Source organism: Phascolarctos cinereus, unplaced genomic scaffold (assembly GCF_003287225.1).
Source record: "Phascolarctos cinereus isolate Bilbo 61053 unplaced genomic scaffold, phaCin_HiC Scaffold_726;HRSCAF=1367, whole genome shotgun sequence".
Lineage (NCBI taxonomy): Eukaryota > Metazoa > Chordata > Mammalia > Diprotodontia > Phascolarctidae > Phascolarctos > Phascolarctos cinereus.
Window position 1 is genome coordinate 221229225 of NW_027556098.1, and position 23552 is coordinate 221252776.

Genomic DNA, 23552 nt, shown 5'->3' on the forward strand with positions numbered 1-23552 from the left:
TCATATTATTTCATGTTAATTTTTTCTCTGCTGTCCAAGCCTTGACTAGATGTGAAAACACACAAGTGTGCTATGAAGTGGTCATATTGTGTAACTTCTTAATGTATTTGTGTGGCTCGCCTTTTAAAGGGAGGCAATTGTATGGCTTCTGTAGGATTATTCAGTAGGTATTTGTGTGATGAATGCATTAATAAATGCTAAATGATCTATGTAGATCAGGAACCATCATGATATTTGGCAGTGATTTTCAGTGGCATGGAGTTGTTAGAAAATAGATAAATAGAAAAACTTGGTTTGTCATTAGCACCTTCTCATCTCCTTTTTTCCAGCTCCTGTCTTATAAACAAGGCAGCGTTATGTCTCCCTCCTAAGTGATAATTAGGAAATGAAATCAGAATGAGTAGGCCAGTTTTTGATTGAAGTGATCCACACTAATGGATAAATGACTAATAGGCTTACTTGACCATCTCAGGCAATATTTACATTTAAAAATGGCTATTAGTCCAAATTAATTTTTAATCACAGTACTGTGTATTGGAGAAATGTGTGAAGTTGGCTGCTTTTCCGTTGATCCTCATCTAATCTAGGTCTCCGATTGCTTAGAACGCAGTACCCTAGCATCTTATTTTTGAAAGACTCAGTTTACCTGGCTTAGATAGTGCCCAATTATGGTAATTGATGTGTTTTCTCTGTCTGTCTCTATCTTTGTTTTTCTCTGCTTCTGTTTCTCTCCTTAGTTGTATTGTGAGACTAAATCAGACTGAATTACTTCTTTAGTATCATTATTCTCTTTGAAAATGGTACCAAAAGCACTGGGATAACATGGTGTTTATTATATCAGTTGTAAACTGCTCATATCTCTAGCTCGCTAGCGTCTATTTATAAGCTGTTCTGTTACCCTGCATTTATCTAAATCTTTTTTGAAGCTGTATATGCTTTCAACTTGCACCACCTTGGGGGTGGGGGGAGTGCTAGTCAGTTGAATCAGCAAATATTTATAAGGTGCCTGCTTTGTACCAGCTAGTATACTAGTTGCTGGAGAGATAGGAAAGCAAAAAGGACCAGTTCTGCCCTTGGGAGCTCACCATTTTCATGCACCAGGGTGTGCCTCCTCTTTTGTGCTGAAATTTAGGGGACAGATCTTTGTTTACTCACATTATAACTTCAAATATAGCAGAATGTTGAATTTGAAGTTGGGAAGATCTAGGTTGAAGTCATTTAATAGCTCTCAACCTCAGTTTTCTCATCTGTAAAATGGGGACAATAATATCTAACACTTAACTCAGAAGGCTGAAATGAGATAATTGGGTAAAGTGTTTTGTGAGTCTTAGGGTGTTATATAAATGTCAGTTCTTCATGATTTTATAGATTTTAATTATTCCCTCTCAGCTTTTGACTTTCTAGGCTCAGAAATCTGATCCTGGGTGGTCCAGTGTCATGTGTTGTGCTGGATCCTTTTCTTTACTACCCAGCGATAGCAAATCTATTTCTTTTCTGCTTTCATGAGCATTCATTATATCACAGGTGCCACCGGAACTTACATACAGTTGGGAATGAAGGAATGATGTTTTAGTGTGTGAAATCCTGGCCCTTTGGCCAAGGAGAACTTTTTTCTCTCTACCATTTGCAATGAAAGGGTAAGTAATTGATTTCATTGTGAAATAACCTCTAAGTTCAGCTGGAATTTTAATGTGTGTTGCCTCTGGGAGCTTAGAAAAAGTAGACGTAGGTGCCCATCGAGATCTGCATTATGTAGTAATACAACGAGGACTGATTAGGAGTCAGGAGACCTCACTTCTACTCTAGGCTTTGCTGCAGACTGGCTGGGTGACCTTTAAAGTCATCTAATTGGGGTTCTGCTTTATTTAATATGAATAACCCTTGAGAATTAGTATGGCTTAGTGATAGAGAGCTAGCCTTACAGTCAGGAAGCCTTAGGTTTAAGTCTCATCATGGCCACATCCTGTATCTGTGACCTTGGGCAGATCTCTTAACATTTCAGTTTCCCAAGCACATCTCTAAGACCATAAGTTGCAGGACAGGTGCCAATCTACACTGGTGGAGAAAGTTCCTGCCTTTGACATTCTTGCACCGGGCCGTTCCTTTTCAAACAAACACACAAACACCAAATATCAAAGTCTTACATAATAGTACACTTAGACAGCAAGATTGACTGGAAAGTGGTTTTTCATGGCAGGAATTCTGTTTTCTTACTGACCTCCATCATAAGGTCAGAAATCCCAGTGGTTTGCTAACAATTTTTCTGTTCTGCTAAGGTAATAACATACACTTAATTCAGTAGAACTTTAAAAATATCATGCTTCTTCAGTATTGTGAGCATCTCTGATTTCATTAGCCTGAGTATTCCCTTTACCATAGTAGATGATAAGAAGTTAGTAGACGTTCTTTGAGAGTTGCTATGGGTGAAAAATTCATCCCTCTTTCCAAATCCAGCCTGTCAAAGGACATTTTCAGACTTACCTGGGCTATTGAATAGCAGACATGCTACCTGCTTATTGGGAACATACATTTATACTTAAATTAAGTTTTACATTAATCACAAAAAGAACTTGATAAAATCTCACCCATCATTCACAAAATATTGCCAGTAGTCATGGTGTGAAGGTATTTCTGGGGTCTAGAAGACCCCTTCAGTAGAGGGGCAGGGTGGTGTGAGAGACAATGTGTTGTAGGAGATACAGTGATGGACCTGGAGTCAGGAAGACTTGACTTCAGATCCTGCCTTTGTCCAAGACTCAGAGCATTGATATAGAGGAATTGAATCATATGTGTATTGACATCTTCACTGTAAATGAAAGTAGAAATAAAGAATCGTAGCCAAATGGAAGGATAGCTTCTAAGTTCTCCTTAAATGAATAATGACACTTGAGGAAGTGGTTTTATTCTGTGTCCAAAAGCAATAAGAAGCGTCATTTCATGGAGCATTTTGGTCATCTCATCTCTTTTTTGTAATGCTTATAACAATAAGTGTAAGTAATATGATCACCATGAAAATAAGTGCAACTTTTATGGGCCGCCATTTGTAGAGAGGGAGAAGAAGTAGCGAAATTCTATGGAAAATTGGATGAGATTCTCCAAATACTTGGTGACTTTTTGTGAACAAATGCACCAACTCCCATTTCTTTTCTTTTTTTTAAAAATAATTAATTTATTTTTAGTTTTCAACATTCACTTCCACAAGATTTTGCGTTCCAAATTTTCTCCCCATCTCTCACCTACCCCCTCCCCAAGATGGCATGCATTCTGAATACCCTTTCCCCCAATCTGCCTTCCCTTCTATCACCCCTCCCCCCTTCTCTTATTCCGTTCCCCTTCTATTTTTCTGTAGGGCAGGATAGATTTCTATACCCCATTTCCTGTATATCTTTTTTTCCCCATGTGAAGACATGTTTTACAGTTGCATTGTAAAAATACTTTTTAACAATTTGTTTTTAAAACTTTGGGTTCCATATTTTCTCCCCTCCTCCCTCCCCACCCATCCTCATTGAGAAGACAAGCAATTTGATACAGGTTATACATGTATAGTCACGCAAAACACTTTCATAATAGTCATGTTGTGAAAAATTAACTATATTTCCCTTCATCCTATCCCACTCCCCATTTATTCTATTCTTTCCTTTGACCCTGTCCCTCCTCAAAAGTATTTGCTTTTCATTATCCTCTCCCCCAATCTGCCCTCCCTTCTATCATTTCCCCCTCTCTTATCTCCTTCCTCCCTATTTTCCTGAAGGGTAAGATAGATTTCCATACCCAATTGAGTACCAACTCCCATTTCTATACTATTCTGAAGTGTACAGAGTACCTCCCTTACAACAATGCAAGAAATAGGTAGTATAAAATGGACACAAGGAATGAACTTAAGGCTTGTAGATTGTTTATAAGTTTCATGCCTGCATATCATGAATACTTTATTCAATAAAAGAGTCAGAAGTACTTAACATGGTAAGGAATATTACAAAAAACAAAATACTACCTTTTTTTTTTTGCTTTTTGGTGAGGCATTTGGGGTTAAGTGACTTGCCCAGGGTCACACAACTAGTAAGTGTCAAGTGTCTGAGGCCGAATTTGAACTCAGGTCCTCCTGACTCCAAGGCCAGAGCTATATCTACTGCACCACCTAGCTGCTTCTAAAATATTTCTTTATTACAACAATTCTCCCACAAACCCAAACACCTTTGACTTGGTAGAGCAAACTGTAGTCATAAAGCCTCTGCTCCAACAAAGTATATAGTCTATGCATAAATTGTTATCATGCAAGATTTCTTTGAGAGATTCAACTACAGAAATAACTTGATTTATTTAATGATTTCCTGCTTGTCAATTGGAGGTAGCATAGAATGGAATGCAATCATGTCTCTACACCAGTAATACCTGGGTTCTTGTTCTGCCTTTGACACAAAATGACTGTGTGTGACCCTGGGTAAGTAACTTTCAGGTCTCTAAGCAGCTCTCCAGGACTAGAGCAATATGTCTTCTTCATCCACTTGGAAATGGACTTGTGGTTGCATTGATATAGGGAGCTCCAGGTTAAAGAAATTCTTTCTTGTTTTCTCTGCAAGTTATAGTCTTGGAGAATGAAGAGTTTAAACTGATATGCCAGCTGACTAACCTTCTGGGCATTGCCTGCCAACTGCTTTGGCTAGATAGATGGCGCTGCCAGCAGCTGCATGTTGAGGATCTCTGAGAAAGTGCAGCTCTTTTGAGTGAGAGCTTGAGTGTCTTTGAGACACTCATAGATCCCGTATTTAGGCCTTTAGATTACTCTAATAGCCTCCAAAGTGTTACATCTGCATCTAGTTTCTCCCCTACGATTCATCTTGCACAGAATTGTCAGACTGATTATTTAAAGCTTTGCTTTGATTGGGTCATTTCCCTGTTAAGAAATTGTCTGTTGTTCCTTTTTAGGATTGATTAAAGAATTAAAAAGTCCATATTGTATAGGTTGGCTTTTTAAGGTCCTCTATAATTTGGTCTGGTCTGCCTTTGTAGACTAATGTTGAATTTCTTAGTAAACTGAGCCTTTTCACTATTGGTAATTCTACTTACTGCCTTGCCAATACAACTTGCACTTTCTCCCTCGAGGTTTTATTTACATCTTGCCTCCCTCCTGGAATTTCTTTTTTTTTCTTTTCCTCTCCAAACGCTATCCATAATTAAAGACCCAATACAACTCCTCTTTGATCACTGCAGCCTGAACTGACCTAGCTCACATCTCAACACCTATAACTTAATTGCGTGGCATTCTTCATTTGGAAATCAGTCATATTCTTTTTTTGTGATATGTATTATTGCCATTAAATGTCATTTATATTTGATATGATTTTAAAGTTTTTGTGTTTTGTATTTTTTTTTCCTTTACTAGATTGTAAGTTTCTTGGTAGTGAGGCGTGGGCAAGTTTCTTAAACTCTCAGTACTCCATCCACTTCTGTAAATTGCAGAGAAGGTGCTGACCAACATGGTGGAGGGCCGCATAATTCCCTGACCTGGGAATTCGCTGTAACAGTGAAATCTCAGATTCAGTTCTTGCCCCTAAACATCTTAGAAAGAAAAAAGTGGAAATCTTTATAGCTTTCTTGTATTTTCCTTATATGTCTGTACTCAGCTCTTAGTACAGTGCCTGGCACATACAAAATAAAAGCACTTAGTAAAAGCTTGTTGACTGGTCCCGCCCTGTCCCAACTCTCGTACAGATGTCATATTTCTTTTACATCTATATACTGTCCATATAATTATGTCAAGTTATCTCTTTTGCTGGGTTAACCTATAACTCTTGTATTACCCGTGTCACTTGACACCACCTTATAAAGTGGTTTTATGGTTTTGGAAGCCAGCATCCTTAGATCGGTTGAGAACTGCCCTCCTTCATGACAAGACTTTTTCTCCCCAACATTTTTTCTTTTTTTCATAGCGCCCTTCGGTTGATTAACTTTCTTCCCTTTTCTCTTCCTCTTTCTCTTGCTTCTGCCTTCCCTTCCTTCTTAGTGGAGTAGCGAGGCCATTTTGGGGTTTCTGTTTTTTAGAGAATAAAACTGCAGTGATTTTCTTGGCATAGTGGATATTTTTCAGGTTATTGAGGGGCAAACCTTGTTTACTATCTTTTGATTTATCCTGCTTGGTTAATTACAGCATCTATATACCCAGGCCAGCCCCTGTAGTCTAAAGGTTTTCTTCTGTTTTTTAATTTAGCTTTGAAAACTAAAAACACAAAACCCCCTTTCCAGGAATTGTTGGTGCTTTTGGCATTGTTTTCTTATGAAACAAAAAAAAATATTTAAGCAGTTCGTTCCTTCTCGTAGTTTGAATGATTCTATGAAGAATTCTGAAGCTATAGGAGGTATAGAAAGTGACTTTTTCAGAAGTTGCATCTTTCAAAATGGTTAATTTTTTCCCCCTATGCCTTTGGTAGGAAGAAAATTTTCAAATATTTCATGAACCATTAAATTTTTTTATGTCCTAGGTATATCTTATAGACTTCCTTTGAGAACTTTCTTTATATTTCTGTTGTACTATAAAAGTAATAAACACATTTTGTCAAATTATAGCTGTTTTCTCCTGTAAAGGTGAACACCCAGTTGTACTTTGGGTGAGTCATTTTTTCCTTAGGTGGCTATAGGCTTATAGGAGACTGGGCTATAACCCCATCAGTCCTCACCTAGGCAGATACTTTATTGTTTTTTGTTTGTGGTCTGCAGCACTGAATTGGGATCAGGAAAATAAATTTTCACTTTTTATGCATCTTTGCTGAATATGTACTTTTTTACTGGGCAGATAAAATTCATCATGTCACCCTCCCTTTCTGCTTTCTGTGTTACTAGAGGGTCATATATTGTTTAACTCATTCGTTGGCACTAATGTCTTGATTAAATAATCTGTATGAATTTGACTACCCAGAATTGATGGACACAGCATCTTTACCTTTGAACAGGCTGCCCCTGTGTCTGGAATACGCCTCCCCCACACTCCCATCTTCCTTCAAAACATAGCTGAGGTATTACCTTCTACCCTAGACCTTTCCTGATTTCCATTCCCTCTCCCTGAGTGGTTAGTATTTTTTCCCTCTTGGAATTACTTTGTATTGTGAATAAAAGATTTATTAAGTGATTTCTATGCCCAGTACTCATACTAAGGACTGTGGGTGTTGTTGTTCAGGAATTTTTTCATTATGTCTGACTCTTCATGACCCCATTTGGAGCTTTCTTGACAGAGATACTGGAGTGGTTTGCCATTTCCTTCTCTAGATCATTTTACAGATGAGGAAACTGAGGCAGACAAGGTTCAGTGACTTGCCCAGGGTCACATAGCTAGTAAGTGTCAGAACAAATTTGAATTCAGAAAGATGAATCATCCTGGCTCCAGGCCCATTGCTCTGTCCCTGCACCACCTAGCTCTGCCAAGGGCTGGGGATAAAAATATAAATGTGGAAATTGCCCTTGCCATCATAGAGCTTACATTCTCATAGGGGGAAGCACTTTGGCACAGTGGAGCCATAGAGAAGGAGATTGACAAACTGGCACTATCAATTTGATCATGTTTGGTCATAGTTTTGGAATTTTAGAGTGGGAGATATGTTAATGCATAGATGAAATCATTGAGGTGATGGCTTTGGAGTAGAGAGCCAGGTAAAGTGTCTGGAGAGGTAGGCATCACTAATGGGAAGAATAGGGCACATGTTCTGGAGATGAAATGGTTAACACTTTGAAGGCATTTTCTCTGGCCCAGGTGCCAAGGTGCCTGGACTATCAATTTGAATGTACTTTTGATCAGCTGTTTATTTGTGTACATGTTACAATCCTTCCCACCAGAATGTAAGCTTCTTGAGGCAGTGGCTGTTTTCTTTCTTTCTCTTCCTTCTCTTTCTCCTTTCCTCTCCCTTCCCCTCCTTTCCTTTTCCTTTTCCTCCTTCCACCCCCCCATCCCCCAGTTTAATATCTTACACATAGTAGGTGTTTGTTAAATTGAATTAATCCAATGTATTACAAGTACACATTAAAAACAATGGTGTATTCTGTTTCACACATTTTTGCCACCCCACTTCCTCATATTGCTATCCTTTACATGCCTTTCATACGAGACATTTGAGCTTCTTAAATTTGAGAATGGTGCTGTTTGTAGCTTGCTCTAAAGTGCTCTTTATGGCAGATAGCAACAGTGCATAAAGATTAGAGGACAGTGTGGATAATTATGTGTGACACAGAGGTGGGGCTCTGGGGAGGTTTCAAAGTAGCAAAAGACAGTATGGCTGCTTATTCCGTGAAAATGGGTCAGAAGTTTTGGATCAACAGCTTATTCCTTAAGACAAATCAGTTCCCAATTTATCTTCCTTTTCCTAGCTTTAGAACCTGCTGAGAACCCTCATTCCTACATTGGGAAGCCCACAAGTTTGGAGTCCACATTGTTGTAAAAGTTTGTTTCCTCAGTAGCTTGGCGCTGAGTGTATTTCCTCAATGGAACAATGCTGTAAGTGAGGCTATGAAAACCTGAGGCTGGCTCTCGTCTTTTCTTGAAGAAGTCCTAGCAGCAGATCGGAGACTTTCCTACTCTTAACAGATGGTCTTAAAGGTTCTTTTTCACTCTAAACCCCACTCTTTTACACTCACGTAGTGGGAGTAGAGATTACCCTAACTTCCAGCCACCCATGGGAATGTGGGAATGTGGAAGATGTTTCTGCAGGTTCTGAACTGGAAAGAGAGAAACTGTTTGTTAATGAATTGAGTAACAAAAACATGTCAGTTGTGCATTATATTTGACACATTTTTGCCACCCTTCCTCCTCCTATCTCTGACATTACATGCCTTTCATACAGTGAAACACTTGGACTTAGTAAGTTTCCCTTTGAATGTGGCACATGTGATATTGGGGGAGATGCATGATGGGGACACTGTGAAGTCTGGGCTATGTCTCTGCTCTAGTCTTTTCTGGGGAGTACATAAGTTGGTCTACCCACTTCCATTTTCATTGCCATCCGTTGTGGGTGGCTGCTCTAATATCTCAGCTTCTTATCTATCTTCCTGTCCTTGAAATTTCGAGGTTCAGTAGGTGGTGGTGGGGAAGGATTGTTTAAATTGCTAAACGTTATAGGAAATACATTAGGTAGAAAGTTTCACTCCTGTATCCTCTCTCGTTCTTTTTTTTTTTATTTAAATAATTTAAGGAAAGACAGAAATAACTTCTTTTGTGATAATGGTGAATCTTTGGGTTCTCTGGATGGAGGTAATAATATCTTATGTTTCAAGGATCCTAAGTCTCTGGTTTACTGGACATTTCATCTTTGGGATAGAATAGAGTTTGTAGTACAGGGAAGAAGAAATGAGATAAGGATATTGAATTGACTAACCAACACTTCACAATGTATTGTATTTGACTCATTTTTTGCCACTTCCTCTCCCTCACCCTATATTGCTGGTTTTAGATGCCTTTAATATAGTGAGACATTTTTTGAGATCTGTGGTCAACCCTGAAGGCACAAAGTACAATCATCTCTGCGGGGGAGGTGAGAAGCTAGGGAGTAGGGGTAAGGTAGTCCTGGTCCAGTTATCAAGTTATATAGGGAGGGAAGGGGGAGAAGAAAAATTTTGAAGAAATGCTGCAGTAGCAGGAGAAATGGAAAAGTTCCTGTTGCTACTTTTCTAATCAATGGTGACCATTCCTGGGTAGCCATTTATATATTATATGGGTATATGTAATACACCTATGGCCATAAGACTGGACTGACTGCAGTCTGCATCTTAGTGCATATTAATTAAATTTATACTGTATATATGATTTGGCTCATTGCACTAAAATTATTTTATGATATAGCAGGAAGAGCTTTTGCTTTGGAGTTAGAGGACCCAGGCTCAAATCCTATCTCTGATGATCACAGCGTGTTTGACTTTAGGGAAGTCACTTACCCCTCATGGGCTTCAGTTTCCTCATCTGTAAAATGAAAGGGTTGTGCTGGTTGGTCTCAGAATTCCCTTCCTGCTCTAGATAATATAGGATCACACACATTTGTGTACATATACATATAAGCATATATATTATATGTATACAAAAAGTGTTCTATATACGCATATACATGTGTCTGCAAATCTCTATTCAGAGTTTAGCAGGGCAGGAATTAGAGATCAAAGATTTCGGGACATTTTGAAGTCCTATGCTTTCTTCTTTCCTCCTTTGTAAAAAAAAAGGGATACTTTTTGTATTTTTTTTTCAAAACAAATATCATTTTTGCTTTGTTGAGAACTTTAAAAAGACCTCAAAATGGCTACTAGAGGCACAAAGAAAAAAATAAGAATCCTTGCCCTCAATGGAAAATGAAAGGAAGGGGATAGAAGAGACTTTTTTTTTAAATGAGGAAAGGGAAGTTCTCACTTTATTTAAGAATGCCAATTTAAATATATGTTAATTATATATTTTATAAATTATCATTATATATTATATCTGTTAGAGTTATGAACTCACTTTCTTAGTTGAAAAACATAGATAAATTATTGAGTACTTTGGTTTGCTTTTCAGAAAGCCGGTGTAGGATATTTAAAAGTATAGTTTTTCTAGATAACAGTTGCAAATTTGCTTTTACTTTTTTTTGTTACAAGCCGTGGAAACTTTTAGTAATCTAGTGTCACTTTAGTTTTTCCAAGTTTATGAGAAGCAGACAAAAACTTGAGAAAAGGAGAAACAATATCATCAAATTAATATTTTGGTAAAACAAAGTGTGTCTTTGGTGTCCTCTACAGCGTCAAGCAGATGCAGAAAAGGCTATATACAAATGGAGCTGCAGAAAAGAGCACTGCCCCCTGGAGGCAGAAATGTAGTTTTGCTTTTATTTCAAAGCTATCCTGTGTCGTTGGTTTCCAGCTTTCAGGAATTAGAATGACTTGCTACAACTAGTAATTTTTCCTAAATTGATTTACATAATTTTTAGAAATCATTTTGTGGCATTAAAGGCCACAACCTGAACATTGTAAAAACATTTTCCCTTTTAAATAATTTCATGATCCAAAATTTTCCTCTTAAAAAAAAATTAGAAAAAAATTAACAGGTTCTTTTATTTCCTTCTGTGTGTGTGTGTGTGTGTGTGTGTGTGTGTGGCGGGAGGGGGTGTGAGTGTGTGTCTTCTCTGGGTTTTCACACCTTTGGATTGGATTTGTACTTTTAACATTTTTTTAAAATTTATTTGCCTTGCCTACTTAGTACAGATACTAGCAGAAAGTTTTTTGTATATCAGGCCTTGGTTTAGGAAACTTAGCTTTGTATCAGTAGTCATTTTACTGATGCCTCTATTCTTGTATTTACTGTAGTTTTCTTCCTTCACATATTTTTCATTACATTTTAGAATCACAGTATAAGTGAGACATTTTTTAGAGCATAGAAGCACAACAGATATATTTTAAATTTCCCTTGTATCAGTTCATTAATTACAAGCAAACAGATCATTTCAGAGTTAGTGGTTTCACTACAGGGTTTGGTAACTTTGTTGACTGGGTTTTTTTTCCTCCTTGTTTTAAAATCCATTATAGTCTACCCTCACAGCTGCTCACATACACTCATCTTAGTGAGGTTGACTAGAAACCATCATAGCAGCTGCGTATGTTTTCCCTCTCTTTCTCACTGGTCTGCTCCCTTGTGAAGAGACCATAACATAGTGAGTACTAAATATTTGTAGTCCAGAATCAGTATTCTGAGATTGGTGATAGAAGCTGTGTGTGTTCGTGGGAAGGGGACATGGGAGTAGGGGATGGATGGTTTCCCTGTATTTAAATCTTTGTGGCACTGATTTGGAGTTTTATTAATGTTCATATGTGACTTTCGATATGAAAGCTTTTTAAAATTCAGATAATAGTGCCAGCCACAAATTTATAAAATGACAGGGTCCCCACAATTTAGCTTAGAATTCCTGTAGTTAGTCCTGAGTCTTTTAATTAGATTATAGGTGACCTTAATAGCTCTTCTTTGTCAATTTGTGGTGCTTTGGGGATATCTTTGACATTCTCCATAGTGTTTTCACTATGTTCCACTTGTGAAGGCCTTACTTAGTTGTCTTCTGAACACTTTTGTTATCAAAGGAACTTTTGTTACTGAAGAAAAAAGAAAGCCTAGTGTTTTTCTTTGTGTGATGACATTCATATTGTTCAGGGTTTTTTTGTTTGCTTTAGAAAATAATTTTAAAAATTCTTCCAAATAGAAGGAAAGAAGGAAGAGAGGAAGGAAGGAAACCACTGTTTATTAAATGTTCAAATCTGGCCTCAGGTTCTTAATAGCTATGTAACGCTGGGCAAGCCACTTAACCCTGTTTGCCTCAGTTCCTCATCTATAAAATGAGTTGGAGAAGGAAATGGCTAACCAGTCCAGCAGCATCTTTGCTAAGAAAACTTCAAATTGGGTCCCGTAGTTCGTTTAGGGCCTAGATCTGTGATTTCATTAGCATAGGGAACTTCTAGAGCAGTAAACTACCTCTGTCAATGCAAGCTTGGATCTTCTCTGCAACTTGAAATCTTAGGGAGTTGTCAAGAAGTGTCAAACAGGCAAGCCCTGCAAAACTCCTGAGTCCTGCCCAAACCAGATTGGACTATAATTGGGAAATATTTAACAAAATAAATAAAAATACAGTAGAACTTAGATAACGTTAATATGTGGTTTTCTAAGTCAATATGTGGCCTGCAGGCCCTGTTTCTATTTGAGTTTGATGTCACTGGCCTAGAGCTCTAAGGGATTCCATGACTGGTGCAGGGCCATAGAGCCAGCCTGTGTCTGAAGTTGAATTTCAACCCAGTCTGCTGCCTCTCTGGCATATGTGGAAGAAAATTCTTTACTCTGCATTTTAAGCGCAAGTTTTCTAGGAACAGTTTTTATTAATTTAAACTAAACTTATTTGAAATCTTTCTGCTTCAGAAGTGTCCAAAGATGGGCAGTTAGTCCATTTCTTTGAAAACTTTCCCTTTCACAAGCCACATTGGAATGAACAATTTATAGTATTCTGAAACAATACACAAAATTCCATAGTCAAGATTGAGCAATGGTTCAGTTTTAGTTGATAGTCTTATTTAAATTTAAAATATTAGTGCAGACTGAAGAATACTTGTCCTAAAACCCGAATCCTTTTCTTTGAGCACTCCCTGTAAGGCAAGAGTTCTTAACAAAATTCTTTTTGATTATTTCAATATGGTTTCCTTTTTAGTCCTGTGCATTTTATTTTATTCATTTAAAAACAATCTTCTTTGAAGGGGTCCATAGGTTTCACCAGATACCAAAAGGTTCTAGGACACAAAATAGTTAAAGAACACATGCTCTAAGGATGTGCCTTTCTACCTGGTCAAAGATGAATCCAAGAGATACTTCTTTTAAATGATGTCATCAAAGACTTCTTTGTTTTAGTGTGATCATTATCTTAATCTGGTCAGAGCATGAGGAGGAAGGGTATTGCTTTTAGAATCAATAAAGAGCATTTAAATTGTCCAGGTTGCCTTAATTCTATCCTTCAGAAGAACAGAATTCCTCCCTGAACTTTTATGCAGTGTACCAGAAGAAAGTCCTTTGGTGGTGGTAGTTTGGGGGGGGGGGGAGTGGGAGAGGGTTGTAACATATTTTTAAAATTGGTAATTAAAGAGATATTGATAGAGTTTCTCATCCAAAATGTGACTAAGATTTTTAGATTTAAGTCCCAACAATCTAGCTTCCCAACAATCTAGCTTTAAAAGTATAATTTTAAAGTGTACTAAGAGTTTTTGGACATCATGTATATTAACATGGAATTATAAATCTGACAACAGCCTCCAGTATTTGAGGGATAATGGTATTGGTTCACATTGCTGCAGTTCCTTAGAGTTAAAAAAACTTTTTTACTTCTATTACCTCCTTTTATCTGTACTAGAATCTCGTGGGCCTCTTTTCTTAGCCTTTTGAGTCATATCAAGGACAGTACAAGGATTATCCCTCTTATGCAAATTGAGGCTCGGAGACATTGTGACTTGCCCAAGATGTGGAATTTAGAAAATGTCAGGATTAGGGTTTGTAACAGTCAAAATAGGTGTCAGTTTTAGAGAATAGCTGATTCTCCCCCATGCCCCACCCCTGTTCTAAGACTTACATGGCTCCGCAATCTCATAGTTGTGGTCATCCTTTCCTTCCATCAGTTTGCCACAGAAGGTTCACACAGCATTATGGGGACCAGCTTTTTTCTGACACTGATAGGATAAATCTTAGGTGACTATGGTATTCCATGACTTGCAGAAATACAAAAATAATAGTAGAATTTAAAAAAGAATGAAGTATTTCAAAGATGGACTTTAGTTTCCCGAGAGAAGTTTGGGATTGTTAATGGAGTTCTGCACCTTCTCAGAAGCAATCTAATCCACTGTCTTCCTGCTTTTAGTCTGGGCCCACTTTGTGTATTTGTAGTGTCTGTATAAGATGTATCTACTGGTGGACCACCTCTTTTGGCTGTCCACCAAAACTACGTGTTATAATCTAAACAATAAACATTCTTTATGTACATGTTTTTTCCTATATGAATGATGAAAGCCAAATTCTTTTGAGTAGACATCTCATCCAGGAAGTTTGCTGTTGTTTTGGAGCTTGATGTAGCCAGCATGATTTCATCATTGGAAGGGTCTTAATATGTATATGGAATCCCTTAGACTCTGTGCTCAATGTCCCTTATCAGTCTTGAATATCTCTTTCTAGCATACCTATTTTACCTGATAATAATGATTAGAGGGTCATTGGATAAGATTATCTCTATTGTTCTGTTTTAATTTGATATATGGATAGGAAGATGTTGGAAGAAAGCCTTTTTGCTCAAATGAATCTAATGCCTTCTTATAATCAATAAAAAAAAATCAATAAACATTTGAGTACCTCCTAATGTGCCAGGCACTGTGCTAACTAGGTGGAAATACAAATAAAGGCAAAAGACAATACATGCCCTCGAGGAGCTTATAATCTAATGGGAGAGACAGCATACAAACAGCTATATATATATAAGCAAAATGTATACTGGATAAGTTGGAGATGATTAACAGAGGGAAGAGACTAGAATTAAGGGGGATTGGAGGATTCCTATAGAAGGTGGAATTTTAGCTGGGACTTGGAGCCTGGGAAGCCAGGAAGTCAGAAATGATAAGTGAGAGACCATTCCAGGGTTGGGGAACGGCCAGTGAAAATGGGAGATGGGAGATGGAGTATTTTCTTCGAGGAATAGCAAGGAGTCCTGTGTGGCTGGAACTCAGAGTATGTGATGGGGCATAATGTATAAGAACACTGGAAAGAGGGGAGTTAGGGCAGATTATAAAGGCCTTTAAATGCCAAACAGAACTTTATGTTTGGTCCTAGAGGTGTTGGAATTTATTGAGTAGAGAAATGACATGATCAGACTCGATACTTTGGTAGTATCTTGTAGTACATTTTTCAGTCAAGTTGTGTGATGGTAAGCTTTGATCTACTGTGGAATGAAAGCTTGTCTATTCTTAACTAGTACCTTCACAATAGTTTAGTTTGTGAGCAGCTTATTCTTATAAAATTTTTATATAGATAGAAAAGTAGATGTATTGATCAGTAGTAACTGCTGTTCTCTTGGCTGCCTTTCTTGGCGTATTTAATGAGGTTTAAGATTTTTCCAACTTTTTGGTATATTGACCTCTTTGACATAGTTTGTGAGATGATCCCTCAATGCCCTCACAATTGTGTTGCCTTTAGCATGGTTTTTTCCTCTGCACATTTGGTCTAATTCAGCTGGGTCACCTTTGATTTCTTTAGTGCTATTTCTACCTTTTTATTTTCTTGGACTAAGATGTTCAGTTGTCGGGATTCCACTGTCCTTGATCTTTTCTATTTTTTCCTTTGTTTATTGCCCTGTTTTCATTCATTCTTTCATTCATTTCACGTCTTAGGTAGAACCTTGTTAAAATGAGCTTCTTGTTTTTCTCCTCCATTGCTTCTTACTGTTTTATGAGGTGATACTGCTCTTTGAGAATGATTATGGTTTCATCTTTTGTCTTTGTATTGGCACTTCTTAGCACAATGCCTGGGAAATAGTAGGCACTTAACAAATACTTGTTGATTGATAATTTATTATCTACTTTTCTCTTTTACAAATAAGTTTATATTTTAAATTGATATTGCTCTTGGCTGCCATATCTCTCCACTTATCAAGTATAATACGTTAATGCTTGTTGACCAATTTTTTTTAAGTTCTTTGGGTCATCTTATAGCAGTTGACTTAGTTTGGTTAAACTGCCATGTAAAAATTATTGCAGTCAATGCTTGCCTTTTCTTCTGTCTCCCATTTTCGTCATTAATAACATAGAAATAGATCAGGATAAGAGTTGTTTTCAGTGCACACCCCATTTATTCTTTCTTCTGACTTTGCACTAACAAGTGGGTGGTCTAATTGTACATAAACTAGCTGCTTCAGGAATGACTCCCAATCAGTAATGAATGATTCATTTCCTGTGTTATAATCAGATTTTTTTGTGATGTCATTTGATGCTTGCCATATCCAGTACTTTTTGATTCTTCTCTTGAAGAAAGCATTCATGTTGCATAATTATGAGGCTTTTGTGTAGTACATACAAATCTTTAGGCTTTCTCATTCCTTGTTCCTGTACCATATTTTCCAACACGACTTTTCCTTGTCCTCTCCTCTTCCTACCTTTACACTGATGTCACCAAGTATCAAAGTGCACATTGGCTTGATTTTTCTTACCTCTTTATCTTTGGCAACATAATTTACAGCTATTTTGTGGTGGTCTTTTTGCAAGCCCTTATCCCAAGCACTGCAATGTGAGAATGTCTCCTGCTATAACATTTTTTGTTGCCTTGGGACCTATCATAAAACCAGCTCAGCCGGCCTCTTTATTTGCCTCTCCAAGAAGCTGTGAACCATCTTTCTGTTCATCTGCAGTTTCTTTCTGCTTTTATTTATAGCAAGAACTACAAGAGTGATAGGATTCTGTTTCTGCAGTTCCACTTGTTGGTCCTTCAGCAATGGGCCTACTTTTACCAACATCTAAGTTAAAATTTACAGACAGTCTAAAAACTTTTCTTCTTGGTGCTCCCAGCCTCTTTCCCACCACGTTGTCATTGTTACTACAGAGATTAGAGGGCACCCACAAGATGAAGGGCCATCTTGCTTTTTTCTTTGTTTCATAGATTGTTATCACCAATTCATCACCAAATGGCCACTTGACTAGGGATGGGCCTCTCCGTACGTAGCTAGCTAGGCAGGTCTTGGGAAAGCAGACTCAGTCTGTTGCCATGGCCTTACTTGAAAGCCATTCCATCATGGAAGAACTATCACAACTTGTATTCTGCTTGCAAAGCCTTTGAGAGCTCCAGATTTTGTTTATACGTGATGAGACATTGGAGTAAAAATTTTTTTGGTGTTTGGTTTTTAGAGATTCAGCTATAGCATAGACCAGAACATTTCCTTCAGTGATCAGTATTATGTAGTAAAGAAAAGTACCAAGGGGCAGCTAGGTGGTGCAGTAGATAGAGCTCTGGCCTTGGAGTCAGGAGGACCTGAGTTCAAATGTGGCCTCAGACACTTGACACTTACACTAACTGTGTAACCCTGGGCAAGTCACTTAACTCTGATTGCCACAACCCCCCCCCCAAAAAAAAATACTGGGTAGAGACATGGAATTCTAGCATAGCCTCTTCTTAATTGTGTTATTGTAGACAAGTTGTTTAACCTCTCAGCCTCAATTTCCTCATCTGTAAAATGGGGATAATAATTGCATTATCTACTCTGACAGGCTTGTTGTTAAGAAAATGTCTATATAAAGGTAAACTGTTATTATTATTGTGGTTGTTGTTATTATTCATAGCTCTGGATAGCAGTCATTAGATCATAGATTTAGATCTGAAAGGACCTCCAAGGCCAGCTAGTTCAGCCCCCTCAATGTATAAATGAAGAATATGAGGCTTATCCCATAGTGACATGGGCTTTTATATCTAGATCTGGGAAAAGACCTCAGGGATTATTTAGGCCAGCCAGTTCATTATCTACATGAGCAAACTGAAGCATGCCTAGGGAGTGACATGACTGATGTATAGTCACACTGGTAGTGTTAGAAGCAAGATAAGAGCCCTCTGACTTCAGAGCAAGTATTTTTCCTACTGTGCTATACTGCCTTCCAGTTCCATTAATTCTTTTTTTTTTTGGCATCAATTATGATTAAATGACTTGTCCAGGGTCACACAGCTAATAAGTGTCTGAGGATGGATTTGAACTCAGGGCCTCTTGACTCCAGGACCAGTGCTCTGTCTACTGCACCACCTAGATGTGTTACTGCTCCTCCCCCCACTTAAAATTAATAGTTAAGTGGCTAGTGTGGGGAGAAGGGTTAGAGTTCAAGGATTCTTAACCTCTTTTTGTGCTATGGACCCATTTGGCAGGATAATGTTTTTAAATGTATGAAATGAAATACATAGCAGACCAAAGGTTAGTGAAAATAAAGGTGTAATTTTTTTTTCCCATCTAAGTTCATGTATCTCTTGAAAATTATTCGTGGACCCATTGGAGGTCTTGGAATGCCAAGTTAAGAACTTATGGGCTAGATGGTGTTTATCAGCTTGATTGAGAGGGAAGAGGAAGCTGGACTGCCCCAAAATGATCCTTCATCTTTAGTTTTTCTTTCTTCCCCTTGGTAGAGGTGAACTGGCACTTCCCCCTAAAACTTCAGAACGCTCAAATATTCAGCCAGATCCCCAAACACCAAAAGTTCTCCTGGAAAGAAATGTGATAATTTGTAGGTTGTGGAATGCCTAAAAAAGCCTGCTCTGTTCCCTTAAGGCTCCTTCCCTAAAACACGCACTCGTTTGTGCACATGGACACCCACCATTCTTCACTGTCTCCAATGTCAGAGAACCAGATACTTCCACTAGGAAATGATACTGGCTGTCTGAAAGAGAAGGGTTGGAACAAGTGTTTTCCTGAGTCTGGCCCAACCCTGCTTTCATATGGAAGACTTTCCTTTCTGAAGAGCAGATGGGCAGTAGAACTGTTTATGTGCCATTGTGTTTAATGATTTAAAAGTTTAGTTGTTTATAACTAGAATGAGGGTGACTGTTGCCTGTATTCATTTGCATTTAGCATAGAATGATTAGAAATGTGAACTCTGTATGTTCAAGAAAACATTGCTCATGTTTCTGTGAACAGCAGGGGATGCCTGTTTGAACTGGACTCCATTTCATGCTGCAAAACTTTAAATGGGCCATCCTCAACAATTAACAGATGTCAGAGTGAGTTAAAAAAGGAATGTCCTGGGCAGGCTTCCATTTCTCCTTACAAAATTGCCTTCTCATCTCCAAACCTAACACTAGAAACAGACGGAAACTGGACCTCAGATTTCAGATCTTGTTTAAAGGACAGAAGTTGATTGAATTGAAAAGTGTCAGATTTAGAATAGCTGAAATTATTTAGTTTTGTGGAAGGGAAGAGAGAAGGTGAAAGAGACAGGAATATGTTACATAATAAATAGAAATAAAAAGCAGTACTACATTTCCCCATTATAGTAGGAGCTCATAATTATTTAAAAGCAATTCTTTCTTCCTTATATTTATCTTTTATAGGTATAGTTGACAGTCATACTGCAGTAATCTTTGAAGCACGTGCTAAAGAAATTTAGTGTTAGTATTAATTACAAAGAGAAAAATCTGAAGAACCTAGGCTATGCAGGTCTATTAACATTCAGTACACATTTAAACAAACATTTCTGATTAACCTTGAGTTAAACAACCCGTCAGTCAATCAATAAATTAAATGCCTTATGTATGACACTTCTAAACACTAGTGATACAATTGCAAGAGTGAGTATGTCCTTGTCCTCAGAGGGGAATGGGCAGACTGAAATTATTGCAGAGTGGATAGGGCACTGGGCTTGGATTTAGGAAGACCTGAATTTGAGTCTTGCCTCAAACACATCCTAGTTATGTGATAATGGGCAAACCACTAACTTCTCAGTTATAGAGAAGTTTTAAAGCTGTATCTCCGTTGGCTTTGTTAAATAATCTTCGTAAAATGTATACTTATTTCCTTCCAACCTTTAACAAATGCAGACAGGGTAGCATTATCTTTGTTTAATAATTTAGGAAGTCTTAGTATTTCAAGGACAATGTCATAAACATGTTGTTTTATACACACACACACACATACATACATGCATGTGCGTGTGTGTGTGCGTGTGCATGTGTGTGTGTGTGTGTGTGAGAGAGACAGACGACAGAAAGATAAAACAATGGATGGAGCACCAGTCGGGAGTCAGGGAGGCCTGAGTTTAGATCTGGCCTCAGATGCTTTGTGAGGCTGGGTAAGTCACTTTGCCTCAGTTTCCTCATCTTTAAAATGGGGAAAATAACAGCACCTTCTGCCCAGGGTTATGAGGATAAAATGAAATCATATTTGTAAAGGACCTAGCACAGTGCCTGAAACATAGTACTATATAAATGTTTAGTTATTTTCAGTCGTGTCCCACGCTTCATGACCTCTTTTGGGTTTTTCTTGGCAAAGATACTGGAGTGGTTTGCCATTTCCTTCTTCAGCTCATTTTACAGATGAGGAAACTGAGGCAAATAGGGGTAAGTGACTTGCCCAGGGTCACCTGGCTAGTAAGTGTCTGAGGCCAGATTTGAAGTCAGAAAGATGGATCTTCCTGACTCCAGGCCTAGCACTCTTATCCACTGTTTCCCCAGCTGCCCTATGTAAATGTTAGCTGCTATTATTATTAGTAGTATCATTAACTTTTACATGTGTATGTGTATATCAGTGTATATCCACCTTTGGATAAGAGAAACTAAGGCATGCAAGTGATAGTTAAGAAGAAGGCATACTCTGAGAGACCTGGGTTCAGATCCTACTCTTGATGTTTAACGGCCATATGAACAAGGACAAATCAGTTATCCTCATCTTTAAAAATGGGCATAACAACACCTGTCCTAAGTACTTTACAGGCTTGTTCTGAGGTTTAAAGGAGTTAATATACGTTAAATGCTTTTGAAACTTTAAAGTGCTAAGTGTTAGTGTTTATTATTGGTGGAGCTTCAATTAGAACTTAGGCCTCCTATTTCTTGTCCAGAGTAAAAATTTGGTTCTGCGTCTTAGAAAATCATTGCAATGTCTCAGTCTAACTGATGCTTCAGGCACATATAATCACACTAGCAAACAAACAGAAAGATTGCTTCCCCCCCCCACGGTACTGTGTCATGTTTTGCTTTCTTTATAGAAAGAAATCCAAGCCATGAGCCAGTGCAGCCATCCCAACGTAGTGACCTATTACACCTCTTTTGTTGTAAAAGATGAGCTTTGGCTGGTTATGAAATTATTAAGTGGAGGTAAGTTGTTTGTATTTGGGGAACTCTGGGACATACCGTTAAGATTTTTCCAATGTGTGGCATGTTGTCATTCCTCTAAACTGGCTACTGTGCCATACTGTGGCACAGCAGCAACTCTGGGTTCTTAAAGACCATGGCAATAATTGACTGCTAGGTTTAGAACATCCTACCAAGTTGAAAAGGCTGTAAGCGAAGGCCTGGCAGTGGGTTCTTGAGAGGTTCACCATCAGAAAGTTGCCCACTAGGTTATTATTTTTTTCCAGACCATAGCAATTCAAGAAATTCTCTTCTGAGGGGTACAGGGATTATGATCTGTTTCTAGAAATATCTTCGCTGAATGAAACAGTAGCTACATAAAGAACTTAAGTTGGATGGCTGTGACCCTCAGAGCTTGAATGAAGTGTTGTGATATTGGGAAATGACAAGGACTTTGGTTCTCCAGCTTGGAGGGCAGTCTTTCTTGGATGTCTCCCTCACATCAGTATCTTTTCCATAAACCACCCTCTGATTCAGATGCTAAGCTCCCATCCCCAGGAAGAGAGAACATTTTAGGATTGCTTAGGCAAAGCCAAGCGGGCGGCAGCAGGGTTTATGTAATTGCTAGGACCGAGCCCAGGCCCCCTCAGAGGAAGGAGGGAGCTGTCCAAATTTAAAAGAAGGCAAAGTCAGTCTTGGAACCAAAGAGGCCCAGAAATGAAATAAACCAAGGAGCTGTAACTTCCTTGGATCTACTTTGGCAGACTTGTGGTGAATCTAGTCGAGCCTAGCTCAGCTTTGTTCTGGGTTCCAGCCAATCCTATTAGTCATTGTTTCCTTGAGTGCCTGCTTGGCTTGCTAATTTCTTTTTTTTTTTAAAAAGGAGAAAAATAGAGGAGAGAGAAGAAGCTCTGTCAGTACATCTTTGGATGCAAGATTAGCTTGCCTCTGGTTGAATGAACTACCTTGCAAGACAATCTAGAGGATTTCCAAGAGCCTGTGACTCTGAACAGGATCAAATACCCTGTCCAAGTCTCAGGTTTTATCTCTTGACTTTACTTTTCAGTTTGCCTTTTTATTTTTAATCCCATAAAGCAAACTTTATTGAATAAAAATGTCTAAAGGTTCATTAAACCACTTCCATTCCTTTTCTTGTTGCTCTTTGACCTGACAGAAAATTTCCTTGCCCTCTTAAAAAGGAGACCTTCCTATAGTGGACTTTGGGTAAGAGGAAAGTTAAGCAGGTTTCCACAGGTAATCTTGTGAGTGCAGACTGATGTGGAAGCTTACTCATTGTTCTGTTTCAGCAAAGCAGGAAATTATTTTGCAAGCTTGATGGTATAGCATTGCCATATACACAATTCCTTTGGAATTTGGCCTTTTCCTCCCTAAATTATCAGAAGGTATAGTTTAAAAGAACATTTCTCTCTGAGGGGAAAAACTTGTTGATTTGCTTTTGATAGCCTCTTGATTGAAAGGAGGAGGTTGGCTTAATGCAGTAATGTCTGATGGGGAGACAGCATCCTCACAGTTAATCACTGTAGGCCAGAAGCCAATTTTAGGGCCTTAAAGAAGCCATTTGTTAACTCCTCAGAAATGCTCAACCTCCAGGTAATTACAGCTATTATAAATGACCTGGAGGTACTGAATATTAATTAATGTGTGTTGAAACCTGAGTTGTACATTGCCAAGGGATACTGCTCTGTTTACTTTAACATTGTATTGAATAGTTTTTCATTATAAAGATTGGTATGTTAACCCATTTTTTCCCTCAGGTATATTCAAAGCCGTGTGTTGATGACCCACAAAGAAAGTAGCCCTTAGTTTGCCAGGGTCCTGAAGTAGTGGGCTACCTTTTTTTTTTACCCATCGGTTCTGGCTCCCATAATTTTGCTGTTGAGGAGGAGCTGTGGCCTTTCCTTCTTCAGTTCTCCCCTAGCTTTATCTTTGAGTATTTTCCCTCACTTTTTATCTCCTATTTGAGTCCTGAAGCCTTTCTATCATTGAGGAATGGAGAAAGGGCCTAATACTACTGTGTCTCTGAAAGCTGAAGGTTGGATGTCAGGAAAGACTTCCCAGCATTTCTGCCATGGGAAACCTACTACTTTGCTGAGGCAAACATTGGGCAGCTCTGCTTGTTAGAATTTTTTCCCTTATATTGAGTCAAAATCTACTTTTCTGAAACTTCCATGCATTGCCTCTAGTACTGTCATCTGGGATCAAGCAAAATAATCCAAAGAGC

General features: G+C 38.3%; 1 protein-coding gene across 3 annotated transcripts in view; it reads left to right on the forward strand.

Annotated features, from left to right (window-relative positions):
- Positions 1–23552, forward strand: part of STK39 (serine/threonine kinase 39) — a 314192-nt gene that overhangs the window by 82563 nt on the left and 208077 nt on the right. For all 3 annotated transcript variants that reach the window (XM_020990905.2, XM_078146983.1, XM_078146982.1), the window contains exon 3: positions 21226–21334. In XM_020990905.2, coding sequence (XP_020846564.1) covers positions 21226–21334 — 109 coding nt within the window. The remainder of the gene's footprint in view (positions 1–21225; positions 21335–23552) is intronic.